We start from the raw sequence: 14,854 nt of genomic DNA on the forward strand, positions 1-14,854 counted from the left end.
AGAGAAAGCAGAGTCAATGTTTCGAGACTAGTGACTCTTCTTCAGATCAGAAGAAAGGTTCTAAAGGGGGTCACTGGATCTGAATTGTTAGCTTTGTTTTCTGTCCACAGGTGTTTCCAGGCCTGCTGAGTTTCTCCAGCAATTTCTGGATTTTTTTCCCCTTCAGAACTCCAGCATCGTTGCTTTATTATGGATTAATTGAACACTACGGGGATAATCTGCAACGTTCCCCAACCTTTGCAGAGTGACATCAGTCGGACTACAGGGCAGACCCAACCCCCGCCCCGTGCTGGGTGCGCAAGAGTCTAGGAAAGGATTTACGCAGAGCATGAGTCTTCGACAGAGACTGAAGGAACAGCCTGATGACCATGATTTTACAGAGTGGCACAAGAGGATGGAGTGAGGAGTGCCTAGTGGCTGTGGGCTGATACCCCAGCACAGTTCAGAGAGGAGGAGATCCAGTGCAGTCAACACAGTGGGCTCGATGAGAGGATGCAGGTACTGAAAGTCATCCTTTATCCTTGATTCACATCACTGTCTTTCATCCATTCCCTGTGCGGTTAAGATATTAACAGTTCTCCCAAAGTAATTTCAAGCTGTTTCAGGATCCCACATGTCTATTACACACAGAGGCAACCCACAAGCTCGGAGCTGTAATTCAAAATCCCTCACCTTTCTGTGCGAGTTGTCAAACCGAAGACATCTGTAAATGTGACAACTGAGCCCTGGCAAATTGCACCCTGCTCAAATTACTTTCTCGCTGCCTCTCACTGAACCTTGTGGAACTAATGTGAACTTAACAAAGTGGACTTGCTTTTCCTCTGAGACAGTGCTGCCAGATAAGACTGAGCTAAGCAGTTTATACCAAGCCCAGTTAGGAACCCAGCAATATGGGGATGTCACTGTGCTCCCCCACCCCCCCACAAACCTGCACATTCACTCAGTCATCGCCACTCCCTCGCTTAACTACATCTTACATGTGGAATCTGCAACCTGAAATCTGATAAATTTCAATAAGGTGGACAAAGGAAAGTTGTTCCCTTTAGGTGACGGTGCAGGAACAAGGGGGTAAAGTTCGGAGTAAGGGTCACTCGACCTGAAACGTTGACTCTGATCTCTCACCCCGGAGGCTGCCAGACCTACTGAGCTTTTCCATCAACTTCTGTTTTTGTTTCTGATTTCCAGCATCAGCAGCTCTCTTGGTCTTTACAAAGGTTTGATCTGTTGGATATGTGGGAAGGAGGGGAAGGACCTTTTTTTTTACAGAGCGATTGGGAGGGAATAGCCAAAGTTTTTTCCTTGGGGTAGGAAAGTCCAAAACTAGAGGGCATAGGTTTAGGGTGAGAGGGGAAAGATATAAAATGGACCTAAGGTGCAACTTTTTCACACAGAGGGTGGTGCGTGTATGGAATGAGCTGCCAGAGGAAGTGGTGGAGACAAATACAGTATTTAAAAGGCATCTGGATGGGTACATGAATAGGATGGGTTTAGAGGGATAAGGTAAAAACAATGACTGCAGATTGCTGTGCGATTTCGAAGCTCCTCGGATGCTGCCTGAATTGCTGTGCTCTTCCAGCACCACTGATCCAGAATTAGAGGGATAAGGGCCACATGCTGGCAAATGGGACTAAATTAATTTTGGATATCTGGTCGGAACGGACAGGTTGGACTGAGGGTTCTGTTTCCGTGCTGTACAACTCATGATTCTAAAAGTGAACTCGCTGCCTATGATGCTGGTGGAAGTGGAGACCATCAATGAGTTTAGATTGGACTTGCTCTTGAGGGATGTGAACCTGCAGGATTACAGAGATGGAGCAAGGAATGGGACCGATAGAGGGCTCTGCAGAGAGCTGCCTGCACTCAATGGGACAAATAGCCTCCCTCTGTGCCAATGCAACTGGAATTCCCTTCTCTCACAGCTTTGAAATTTTCCATTTTGACTTCCAGCCTAAACCTCCACAGCCGCGTGAGGGAGAGTGTTCCGGATTTCCGGTATCTGGCTTGCGAAGAAACGACACACCAGATCCCACTGCTGAACGGGATGAACTTTGATTTTAAGATTCTTCTCCCTTGCTCCAGACTCCCTGCCCTTGTCCCACTGAAGAAAATTACTCTCCGCGCCCCCCATTAGAATCTATCGTTCACCTTAAACACCTCAGTTCAATCTCCCATCGACCTTGCGTTCTCTAGGAATCCCGAGCCAGGCCCACACAACCTGTTCTCAGTATGTATTGGGGATCAAGGGTTACGGGAAGAAGGCAGGCGAATGGGGTTCAGAAACACATCAGCCTGTGTGCTGTTTGCATGTTCTTCCCATGTCTGCATGGGTTTCCTCTGGATGCTCCGGTTTCCTCCCACAGTTCAAACATGTGCAGGTTGGGGTGGGCTGGCCACTGCTAAATTGCCCAAAATGTTCAGAAATGTGCAGACTAGGTGGATTAGCCATGGGAAATACAGGAATAGGGTCGGGTCTAGGTGAGATGCTCTTTGGAGGGTCATTGAGAACTGAATGGGCCAAATGGCCTACTTGAAGCACTGAAGGGATTCTATGATTGAATGGCAGAGCACGCTCGATGGGCCAAATGGTCTAATTCTGCACCTATATCTTATCGCCTTTTGGTAACCCTCTCACTAACACTGCAGTATTAGTTGATCTTGTGATGATGCTGTCTCTTTAAAAAGGTTACTCTGTCCTTGGTTTTTCTGGAGAGGTTGTAAGTGCAGAGGTGCTGAAGAGGCTAGAGTATAACAGTTTTACAATGGAAGGGGAGTGTCCAGTTCTCCCAGTTCAGGATTTTTCTAATTTATTATTAGCTGTAGCAGTCACAAGACGGTTTCAGTACCAGACGCATTGCAAACTTCAGTAAATGATTCCTAACTGACTTTCTCCGAAATCTCTCTCTGGATGTTGTTCCCTCCTGCCTGCAAAAATCTGTGTTTGAATTTACCATTTTGCCATGGGGCGTGTTAATGGGATGTCACACATTGGAACAGTTAATTGGTTACATTTTGCAATCGGGTCGGTTAAGTTTTCCAATAGCTAAATTCTGTTTTCTTTTGTTTGTATTTCATCTGTAGTGTTTAAATAAATTCTGTTTTGCTGAAAGCCGAGTGGTTTGACCAGCTGCATCACACCTGGAATATCCACTGCACATCTACCTTTAAAATAAGAAAACATTAGGGTCTAGGCTACCTTCTTGAAATATTCGAGGGGGGTCTGGCCTTGTCCATAGCAGTCTGTACCTTTGACCATGACTCCCCCACTGCACTCCCCCAAATCCCTAACCCACTTCTTCCACACCTGTAGATTCAGGTTCTAGAACTAGTGCTGACATCCCACCAACCAGTATCTCTAGGTCAGTCCATGAGCCAATGGGATTTATGGGAGGCAGGTGGAGTGCAGACCACCCTCAAATGGAGTAGAATATTCCCTCTTCCAGTACCAGATAACCACTCCCTGGCGGACTCTGGGAGGGGTTTGGAGTGACAAGGAAGGGTGGCAGTGACACTGGAGGGTTTGCCAAAATCTGGGATCCTCCTGCCTCAGAGCTCTCAAAGGGAGCATATGCTGGGGGGTCGTACAGAGCATGTCTCTGCAACCATCACTTAAGATCCCAGATATATCAGAAGCTACAGAGGGGTTGGAGAAATCAACAACCTTCAACAGGCTACAGATGCTGGACGTCAAGAAAATACTTGACAATTGGGATCAATAAAGATTTTGTGAAGCTTGTGGCACATGGCGAACACGGTTTAGGAATGGATCAGCCGTGATCTAGCTGTGTGGCACTGCAGCTCCATGCAGACTGAGAGCCCCCACTTTAAGCCGTGACACAAGTTTGTTCCCGCCCGGTGGCGGCAAGGGGTGAAAGGTCAATACAGCAACCACGGCAACAGCCCTCTCCTTCATCTCCTGTTGCACAATTTTCTTTGGGTCAGGGAGGCGAGGCTTAACATTTCTAACATAACATTGCTTCAATTTTCCTGTTCATTTGTTGCGATAACGCCTGACTCCACTCCAGTGAGTCTGAGGTGGGACCCGAGGGGACAAATTGGCCTCAAAGATCAGCAGCACATTAACACCAGGATGCTTCATCATGAGCCAAATCATGGCTTGCGATGACCTCTGCGCCACTTCCATTAGCCACCTTTCTGATCTCCATCCCCTCTTTTGGCGTCAAGCCATTGATTTTTTCCTGCTCCAGTTCTTTCAGAGAACAGTCAATCTCACAGTAATTAACTTCCCTGATGCAAAACGCACTCAGGGAAGAGCTGAGCCGAGAGATCTTCGTGTCCGACTGTCCTTGGGAGCCATATGCTGGATGGGAAAGGGTGGTGGGGTAGGGGGTGAAGTGGAGGAGGGGGAGAGGGAAGAGGGTCAAGGGTCATGTTGTCTATACAAAGGTGAGGTGCGAGGGGACGGTGAAAGACTTGCGGGGGTGGGGGTTGTTTAACCTCTCAGACAGCTGGGGTACAGCCTGAGTCTTACCAATTGCGAGGAATTATTTCATGCTTCAGGTAGGATTTTGAGCAATTTGAATTGTTGATGCTGTTTTCATTCAAAATTAATTTCCTCAGTAACAAAATAGGCAGCCTGCTCTTTCTCTTTCGTTTAGTTATTAAAAAAAACATAAATGATTTTTCATTTATCCACCCTACCTCCCGCACCCTCCCCACCCAATTTAACACAATGACCTTTCACCTGTGTGTGCCCAAAATTCAATACAGCCCACTTGCACCTGTATTTTCAATGATGCTGTTTGGAAATAAGCAATGGCCAGGGTACCCAGGGAAAAGATTCCTGTCTCTTCCGAGTAATGCCTTGGGATTCCTACATCCACCTGAAGGGGGCAGCTCAGGCTTCGGTTTGATCCAGAGCCTCTGACAGGGCAGCCCTCCCTCAGTACTGCCCTGGAGTGTCACCCTGCCTGCACTTTGTGCTCAAAATCCATCTTATCACAGAAAGTTCACAAACTTAATGTCACCACGTTAATCCAAGCAAAGGACAGAACCAAAATCCAGAGAAGTATTAGGTGATGCACTTAGGCAGGACGGACAAGATAAGGGAATACATGATGAACGGTAGGAGCCTGGAAACACTTGGTGAGCACGACCATTGGTCTCTGAAGGTGTTAGGTGGATGATGCAGCTAAGAAGGAATATGGGATACTCATCTTTATTAGGAAAGGCATCGAGTTAAGGGACATTATGCTGGAACAGTATAAAATATTAGTTAGGCCACTGCTAGGGAATTGCGTGCAGTTCTGGAATCCACATTCTAGGACGGATGTGATAGAACTGGACAGGGTGCAGAGAAGATTTATCAGGATATTGCCTGGGCTGAAGAGTTTATGAAGAGGGGTAGGACAGACTGAGGCTGTTTTCATTACATCACAGGAGACCGAGGGGGGACATGACTGAGAGGTGTATCAGTACAAGGGGCACAGATAGGGTAGACAGGAAGGAACTTTTCCCCTTGATGGAGGGATCAATGACCAGGGGGCATAGGTTGAAGATGTGGAGGGGAATTGAGAAAACATTTTTCATTCAGAGGCTGGGTGGGGATCTGGAACTCACTGCCTGTAAGGGTGGGAGATGCTGAAACCCTCACCACAGGGAAGTAGCATATAGATGTGAAACCAAGGTTCTGGAATAAGTGCTGGAAATGGGATATTTAGGTGGTTGTTTTTGACTGGCACGGATACAAAGGGCTGAAGGGCCTCTATTTCACTGCTATGAATCTAAACTACTACTGCAACATTTTCTCACTGGATTCTGGATTCTCCCACAAGAGGAAACATCCACCCACAAGTACATCCCATTTATCTGACACCTTAAAGGCCCGACATACAAACTGAGCTCTTGAAGCAAGCCAGCAATCCCACAGCTAAGACAGAGACATAGAAAAAGTAATTAAAACACTCCACTCCCTCCCCCTTACCCCAATCATTCGGAGGCTAGGCGACGCACAAATGCAGGGCTACTTCCACTTACACACCAACAAGGAAGAAGAGTAGGCCACTCGGCCCGTCGAGCCTGTTCGGCCATTCAGTAAGATCGTGGCTGATCTGATTTTAACCTCAACTCCATGTTCCTGCATATCCCTGATAATCCTTCACCCATCTTGGTAATCAATAATCTACTGCATCTGCCTTAAAACAATGATTTAAAAATTCTACACTGAGTTCCTTTGGAGGAAGGAAATTCCAAAGACTCTCAGCCCTCTGAGGGAAAGCATGTTCCTCACCTCTGATTTGAAAGGGTGCCCTTTTACTTTTAAACTGTGATCCCTAGTTCTGGATTCTCCCTAAAAGGAAACATCCTTTTGACACACCCTGGTCAGGTTCCCTCAGAATCTATGTTGTAATTAAGTCACCTCCAGCTTCTCTAAACTACAGAGAATGTGGGCCTGGCCTGCCTACTCTTTCCTCATATGCACCTTCGAGACCAAAACTTCTCTACCTTCCTTTCACTTGTGGTGGGGCTGTACTGCACCATCTCCACCTGGATCCTATTCCCCAATCTTCACAGAATCATAGAATTCCTACAGTGTGGAAATAGGCCCTTCGGCCCAACTAGTCCACACCAACCCTCCAAACAGTATCCCACCCAGACCCAATCCCCTACTACTCGATATTTACCCCTGACTAATGTACCTAACCTACACCTCCTTGAACACTATAGGCAATTTAGCATGGCCAATCTGCCCTAACCTGCACATCTATGGACTGTGGGAGGAAACTGGAGCACCCATAGGAAACCGACACAGACATGGGAATACGTGCAAACTCCTCACAGACAGTTGCCCGAGGCTGGAATCGAATCTGGGTCCCTGACGCTGTGAGGCAGCAGTGTTGATCACTCAGCCACCATGCCACCCTAGTCTTGAGTTGGTCTATCAACCTCTTCCTGTTTAGCTCTGGCACTGCTGCCTCAGGAGCACAGTGCACTGTCCCCCAGCCCTCGTATGAGCCCTCAAGCCAAGGACGACAGCCTCAGTGAGCACAGAGGACTGCGCCTTGGACACTGCCACCAGGAACAATGCCCACCACCTTCTCTTTGTCACTTTTTTTTCGATTTGCCTCAAATGAAACAAGACTGAGCAGATACCTTGGGAATCCCGGCACATTTTTATAGTAAGTTGGATCCACATGCAGCAGAAAATGTCGGTGATGATTTGAAAGCAATGGAGGCATTAGGAGTTTAGACAGGGAGGGCCTACTGAGCATCTGAGCCTGATTTGATTAGGGACAATTGATTGTACATCTCAATCCAATTAGAGCCCATTTGGGAAGCCAATGAACACATCTTCTAGGTTTTGACTGCCTCTGCCAGCTTTCCTCAGTTATTTGTCAAACCGTATCAAGCTACAAAGGGAGAAAGGATCAATCCTGTAATTATTATTAATAGAAACACTAAGGTTTACAGGCTAGGGGGTGGTTGGGTTGAGTGGAAAGAGGGGAACAGAGGCAGGAATGAAATGTAGCTTTGTTTTTGATATGCTGTCTTTTTTGACAGACAAGGGTTAATCACAAATAAAGTGCTTCATCCAAAGCATCACGCAGGCATGGCCTAAATAAGTTCCCCATCCCTCTGCAACCCGATGTCAATGGAGTGAGGGCTGGAAGATCTGCTGCATTGTCAGTTCTTTGACTCTGGGACCAGTGGACCACAGCAATCACTGCCACCTCTCCCCACTGCCCCCCCCCCCCAAACCAGGTCTCTTGGCCCATCAAGTCTACACCGACCCTCCCCCAAAGAGCATTCCACCCAGACCCACCCCCATCATATCCCTATAAACCTGAATGACCCACCTGGCCTACACATCCCTGGACACTTTAGAAAAGCCAATCCACTTGGACCTGCACATCCTTGGACCATGGGAAGAGAATATGAAAACTTCACATAGACAGTTGTCCAAGGCTGGAATCGAACCCAGGTCCCTGGCGCTGTGAGGCAGCAGTGCTAACCACTGATCCACCGTGCTGCCCCATTGTGACTCATTTTCTGTCCGAGCTGATTTTCAGAGTTCATTGTCTCTGGTCATATGTGGAATGGGGTCTTTAGGGTGTGATTAGGGGAAGGCTGCACACCAAGCTGCACATACAGTCGGAACAGTTCAATGCACAGACAGTGGCAATTCGGCCTTCTGTGCTCACCCTGGCTCTCCAAATCAGTAACGTACCGAGTGCCATTCGCCCACCCTCTCCCTGCTGGGCCAGGGATTGAAATCATAGGCCTCACTGCTGATTCTGCCCTTGACTCCCAGATTCTCCCCATGACCCTAAACCATAAACCCCTTCCCCTACCCCACCCCATAAACCCCTTCCCTTGACCCTACCATATCAACCCCTTCCCCCAACCCCACACAATAAACCCCTTTCCTCCAACCCCACCCCATAAACCCCTTCCTTTCAACTCTACCCCTTAAACCCCTTACCCCAACCCTACCCTATAAACCCTCCCACAATCCTACTCCATCAACTCCTTCCCCTGGCCCCATCCCAGAACCCCTCGCAGAAACCCCATGACCCCACCCTATAACTTCCTTCCCCAACCCCACCACATAAACACCTCTCCCTTATCCACCCCATAAACCCTCCCCACATAAACCCTTCCCCTGTCCCCAGGGCAGCAGCCCTGCCACCTGTAGCCCTGACCCCAATGCCAGTTACTGGACCCTGATGAACCCCCTGCTCCAGGCCCTGACTCCCTGTGACCCTGCGTACTCTTACTGATCAGAGAACAATCAAACTCCCATCACATTATCGAGCAGACCCTAACCACTCACCACAGGAAATAATTTCCCCTCTTGTCTCCACTAATTTTTCTAATCAAACCATTCAGGGATGTTATTACACTCTCTGGAACAGGTGGGACTTGAACCTGGGTCACCCGGTCCAGGGGTAGAGACTACCATTGTACTACAAAAGGGTCCTCCTGTGTCCAATGATTCCTTTGCTAAATACCTTCAATCTTTGCCTTCTGATTCTAGATCTTTCCGCTAACGGAAAACAGATTTCCTCTCTGCTCTGTCACCCGTGGTGGGAGCTAACACTTCCTAAGGATGCAGAGAAGCACATGGTTGGACGAGGCGATGGCATTTTGGTAATGTCACTGGACTGGTAATCCAGACTACCTCCAAGATAATGTTCTGGGACTCCAGGTTCAAACCCCACCAAGGTGGATGTTGAAATGAGAACTCGATAGCAAACAAACAAAAAATCTGCAATTGAATTCCATGAGATCACTATCAACCATTGTTTAAAAACCACGTGGTTCACAAACATCCTTCAAGGAAGGAAATTTGCTGTCTTTACCCGGACCAGGCCATTCCAAACTCAAGCCCACATGTGACTGCAGTCAATAAGTAAATGATGTGGAGGAGCCGGTGTTGGGCTGGGGTGGACAAGGTCACAAGTCACACAACACCAGGTTATGGTCCAACAGGTTTATTTGAAATCACAAGCTTTCAGAGCACTGCTCCTTGATTATAACCTGGTGTTGTGTGACTTCTGAATAAATAAGTGAATATATCGAAAAATCAGGTCTTGTCAGAGATGCCCATATGCCACTAATGAATAAATCAGGATAAATTCAGATTAATAAACTTGAGATTTTCCCCCATCCCTAATAAATAAATTTCCAACCTTAAATATTAACCTGATTAATTTAATTCTGAAACTCAGTGAAGATTAATCAACTGCGTTCACTCCGGCTATGTTAATTAAATCATTCAACCTCTTTGCTGATTTATTCATTCAGGTTACACCTTAGCAATTCTATTAAAATCTCTTCAGAAAACCTCCAACACTCAACCCGCTCACATCCTTCCCCCGGCCCCACAACCCCTCCCCATCCCCACAAAATGGCAGAGTAAAAATGGAGTCAAGGCCTTACCCAGCATTCCCATTCCCAGCATAAAAGCGTCCATAGTATACGGTAATCCCCGAGCACGGCCCCGTGTTCCTGGTGGGAACATCACCTCCTTAGGCTGTGCTTTCTTACATTCTACCTGTTGAGGGAGGGCAATGCAGAGAGAGAAAAATACAGACAGAATCAGCCAAGTGTTAGAACAAAGAGCCTTATTCAGTCAGAAGGAAAACAGGCCTGACTTTACTGAGCACCTGTCCTTAAATGTCTGCTGGTGTGGCATGGTGTCAAACTAATTCTCCAAGATTTATTTATTTAAAAATCAACTTGAGGGCTGAACTGAGGCACATTTTACAACCAACTCATTCCGTATAAAATAGTACAAAAAAAACGATAGAAAGAGCAGTTATGAATAGTAACACTGCCTATGAGACTTGGCTCTTTACATTATAAGAGTTCAAGCTTTGACAGTCACGATGGTCTGTTCAAAGAAGGTCTTGTGGAGGAGTGTGGGCAGCCACGCTCACACAATTTTTTTTTCCTTCTGGACCTCCAAGGTCTGTGAGTGAGTGGCAGCTGGAGGTCGAGCCAGGGAATGGCATTAATAAGCTGGGTCACAGTCTAAGGTTATGGGGTAGGCCATTGAGAATGAGGAGAAATGTCTTCACCCAGAGAGTGGGGAGCCTGTGAAATTCCCCACCACAGAAAGCGGTTGAGGTCAAAACATTGAAGCTTTCTGGGGAGTTAGATACAGTTCTTCGAGCTAAAAGGATCAGTGGGCATGGGGGAGGAAGTGGGAAAAGGGGACCGAGTTAGATGATCAACATTGGTCATGCTGTACAGCTGAACAGGGTTGAAGGGCCAAATGGCCTACTCCTGCCTCCATTTTGTATGTTTCTAGGAAAGCAAGGTCAGAATAAGCAGATATTTCATTAGATATAGTTCTTAGGGCTATAGTTTTTACTATTTAAGAGCTGAATGGATTAATCTTCTCTTAGATACTTGACATATAAAAACAAAAAGCACAGAAAATAATCACTTCTGTACAAAATAAAATTCATTAGGGATCAAAGGGCCTGGGGACTGAGCTGCCATGACCATATCGGATGGGGGAATGAAAGGCCGAATGGGCCGAATGGCCTACTCCTGCTCTTATTTTGTACGTTTCCCATGTGTAGGCTCTCCAATCAGAGGAGCAGCTTAAAGGAAAGGACTGTGGGCAGCGCTCCTGTCCTTCTGAGCCAGAAACTGTGGACCTGGTGGACAAGGAAGGTGTTGTTTATGGAGAGGTCAAACAGTATCAACCTGAAGCTCCTTCCTGCTCAGGGGGTGATGCAGCCCCTCCCATCACCATCCATGGTGCTGGTCTACAACAATACACGGGCAAGTGAGTATTGCCCTAGTAACCGAGACTCGCAGAGTGAATGATAACACAGACCGGCACCAGAGTCTGTCCATCATGCAGCAGGGTTATGAAATGCCTTGGAACAGTCTACTGCCATTAAAGGGCGCGATGTAAACTCAAGCTGCTGGCTTCATTTACACCTCACTGAACAACACAGGGCGCATGTTTAAAAACATCCCATTACAAACACAGCCACAGGGATTTCCAAGAATTAACAGAAAATATGGCAAGTAGTGGATATCAGAGAAAAGGCCAGTGGCGGCTTTTGAAAAGCAAAGTGATTATGCCCAACAAACGAGAAGCAAGGAAGACGTCATTCACCCCCTCACGCCTGTTCCCCCATTCAGTAGGATTGTGCTGATCACTTTCCCGCACGGTCCCCATTATCTCCCATAAGCCCTTGGTTCTGGTGTCTCTTTCAGCCAGAAGGGGAAACAGACTCTCAGTGTCTAGACAGCTGTGTTCTCTAACAAGTTTCAGTGAGGTTGCCTCCCATTTCTTCAAACACTGCAATAACCTCTCGTCAGGGGAGTGCTCTCTCATTCCAAGACTTTCTCTGGACGGGATCTCAATGGGGAGGAAGTGGGTGGGAGTCTTCACAAGTAAGAATAAATCATCACCAAACGATACACCAAAAAAAAAATCCAGAGAAGCTATTTGGCTTATTGAGCCTGTCCTAGCTTCTTCCTGATGAAGAGCTTATGCCCGAAACATTGACTCTCCTGCTCCTCGGATGCTGCCTGACCTGCTGTGCTTTTCCAGCACCACACTCTCGACTCTAGCTTCTTCACCGGGTGACCCAACTATTGCCACTTCTCTTTGTTCCTCAGTTATTAGAAATACCTCCTGGGTTCACAATTTGAGTGGGAAGGGTTGAAATTGATGGCTGCTATGGAGCTGTGTTGCATCGTCGATGAAGAGCTAGGCTGGCCATCAGGCTCTGGTCTCGGAGACACAAGTCCCGAGCTCTCTAGAAGCCGCGAGCTGGAGATAATGAGGAAAAGCAACACATCAAACAAAATTAAATTGGGTTTGTAGTTTGACAAAACAGCTCAGGTAATAGGAGCGTGTGAGTCAACTTGCTTTGTGCTTTGAGTGAGGCTTTGACAAGTTTATTGCAACAAGTGTTATTTATAGCCCTCTAAATCCACGTCTGCATCAGCCAGGATGTGGACAGAAGCTGCAGTGATCCTGTTCATGAGACTGGAACGTCTTAACAAAGCAGAGATTTAACAAGGGGATAGTCTGTGACAGGCTGAGCTGGTAGGGACCAGCCAACAATCAGCCTTCGACTGTTGCTACGGCAATGATGTCACAGCACACCACGATAAGTGCACCGATACAAATTTTACTGAGAAATGTAGTCATTATCGCGGATGATTACATTGTAATGACAACACAGGAGCTAGCCCGAACCGGTAATGCTATTCTACACGAGTTCCCCTCCCCTCCCCACCCCTCCTCCTATAACCAGCTTAATTAGAAACCCTTACATCCCCTTCTCCCTCTGCTGTTTATTGTGCTGGCCTTAAACCCACTGACATTATTTGCTGCAGCTCCTCCTACAAGGGCATCGCTCTGGGTTGGAGCCAGGTGGAGGCAAAATCCGTGGGAAGCATCCCAGCATTTTGAGACCCACCACCAACAACAAAATGAAGAAGGAATGGTGAGAGTGATGGAAAGAACAAGGTGTGCGCTGAAGGAATGTCATGCAAGCAAATATCATTGCACATGGTGACGAGGGCTATAAACGTTGTCGCTTCATCAGCCTTCACGCATCCACAAAGTATCAACTTATCCCACAGATGAGTGAAGTTCGCACCTTAACTTATATCAACCACATACCTAATGGTTGGGTGATCTCCTAACTGGAGGATATCAAAAACAGAATGCAGTGGATCTAAACTGGACCAAAAGGAAACCAGAAACAGAATGCAGAATATCTAAACTGGACCGAAGGATAAAGAAAAGTAAAAGGAGTGAAAATCAATTCAGTGCCACTACAGGGAATACCAAGTGCCAGGAACAGGGAGAGGCTGAACAGGCTGGGGCTGTTTTCGCTGAAGCGTCGGAGGCTGAGGAGTTACCTTATAGAGGTTTACAAAATCATAAAGGGCATGGATAGGATAAATAGACAAAGTCTTTTCCCTGGGGTGGGGGATCCAGAAGTAGACTACAGATTACAGATTTATAGATTACAGTAGAGGGCATAGGTTTAGGGTGAGAGGGGAAAGACATAAAAGAGACCTTAGGGGCAACTTCTCCACGCAGAGGGTGGTACGTGCATGGAATGAGCTGCCAGAGGAAGTGGTGGAAGCTGGTACAATTACGGCATTTAAAAGGCATTTGGATGGGTATATGAATAGGAAGGGGTTGGAGGGATATGGGCCAGGTGTTGGCAGGTGGGACTAGATTGGGTTGGGATATCTGGTCAGCATGGACAAGTTGGACCGAAGGGTCTGTTTCCGTGCTGTACATTTCTCTGACAATGACACATGAAGCTGGAGTAACTCAGCAGGTCTGTTAGAATCTGGACGTAGAAACAGTGTTCACGCTTCGAGTCCCCACAGAACTTGTGTTTCTCTCAACAGATGCTGCCAGATCTGCTGAGGTTCTCTAGCATCTGCAGTTCTTTTATTTTAGAGAGGTATAAATATTCAGTAGCAATAGGTTCAGCTACATTGCCCTGTAGTGCAGTTTGACAAATCTGAGCCCCACATGTTCAGGAATGCCTGGCTAACCCGCTCTGTTACTGATGTTGGTCTCTTTGAGAGTACATTTTCTCCCCACAGCCCTGGTCTCTATCTTATTCTTACACTGCACTGCCAACTACACCTGGGAGTGGAGGCTCCCTATTAGTGTCCTGCTATCCTTCTCTCTCTCATCTCCTGGATGGTTAGATCACTAATGAGCTGTGCATCATGAAATGCTGCAGCAGAGTATCAGAAATGGCCAGGCAGCTTTCCTTATTAATGTCGAACTTAACAACTTCTGTAAATTTCACTTTTGCAGAAGAGTCCCTGAGCTTGGTCTGACAGTTCAGAAGTACACATTCCAAAGTCAAATCGCTCGCAGTTTATGGGGTGTGTAGCTCATAATGCTAACTACTAAAGGTAACAAAGGGACATGACTTTAAAGTGCATCAAAGTGTTAGTTAACATTTTCCACTTGGCTTCGGTGTGATGGGCTTGTTAAGCAGAATATACAATGCTCCTTTTCCAATATAATCTCTGTCTCTCATCTTCGGAAGTGCATTATCCTGATTAACATTCCTTTTTAAACGGCGGTCCTGTGTGTCTGAACTCACTCCTCCATCTTTAGCCAGGGTTTCTGGGAGAGAAATGTCAACCAATGGGAGAGTAGAGGAATGGGAGAGTGAGCAGAACCTCACACACTCCTGCTTATACCTGTCAGCCGGGGCTCCCTGATTAGATCAGGTTAACAGCCCCAATCAGGGAACTCCTATTCTACGAGGTCCACCTGGCTGACCTCGTTACAATCAAGATTAGAGTGTTGCTGGAAAAGCACAGCAGGTCAGGCAGTATCCGAGGAGCAGGAAAATCGACATTTCGGGCA

At 47.0% G+C, this 14,854-nt stretch overlaps 1 protein-coding gene across 19 annotated transcripts in view; it reads right to left on the reverse strand.

Annotated features, from left to right (window-relative positions):
- The window catches only part of msi2b (musashi RNA-binding protein 2b), a 591,732-nt gene that overhangs the window by 198,694 nt on the left and 378,184 nt on the right, over window positions 1-14,854 (reverse strand). For all 19 annotated transcript variants that reach the window (XM_087977257.1, XM_043718227.2, XM_087977258.1 and 16 more), the window contains exon 9: window positions 9,901-10,015. In XM_087977257.1, coding sequence (XP_087833383.1) covers window positions 9,901-10,015 — 115 coding nt within the window. The remainder of the gene's footprint in view (window positions 1-9,900; window positions 10,016-14,854) is intronic.

Source organism: Chiloscyllium plagiosum, unplaced genomic scaffold (genome assembly GCF_037043375.1).
Source record: "Chiloscyllium plagiosum isolate Xiang-an unplaced genomic scaffold, Cpla_swu_hap1 HiC_scaffold_31, whole genome shotgun sequence".
Lineage (NCBI taxonomy): Eukaryota > Metazoa > Chordata > Chondrichthyes > Orectolobiformes > Hemiscylliidae > Chiloscyllium > Chiloscyllium plagiosum.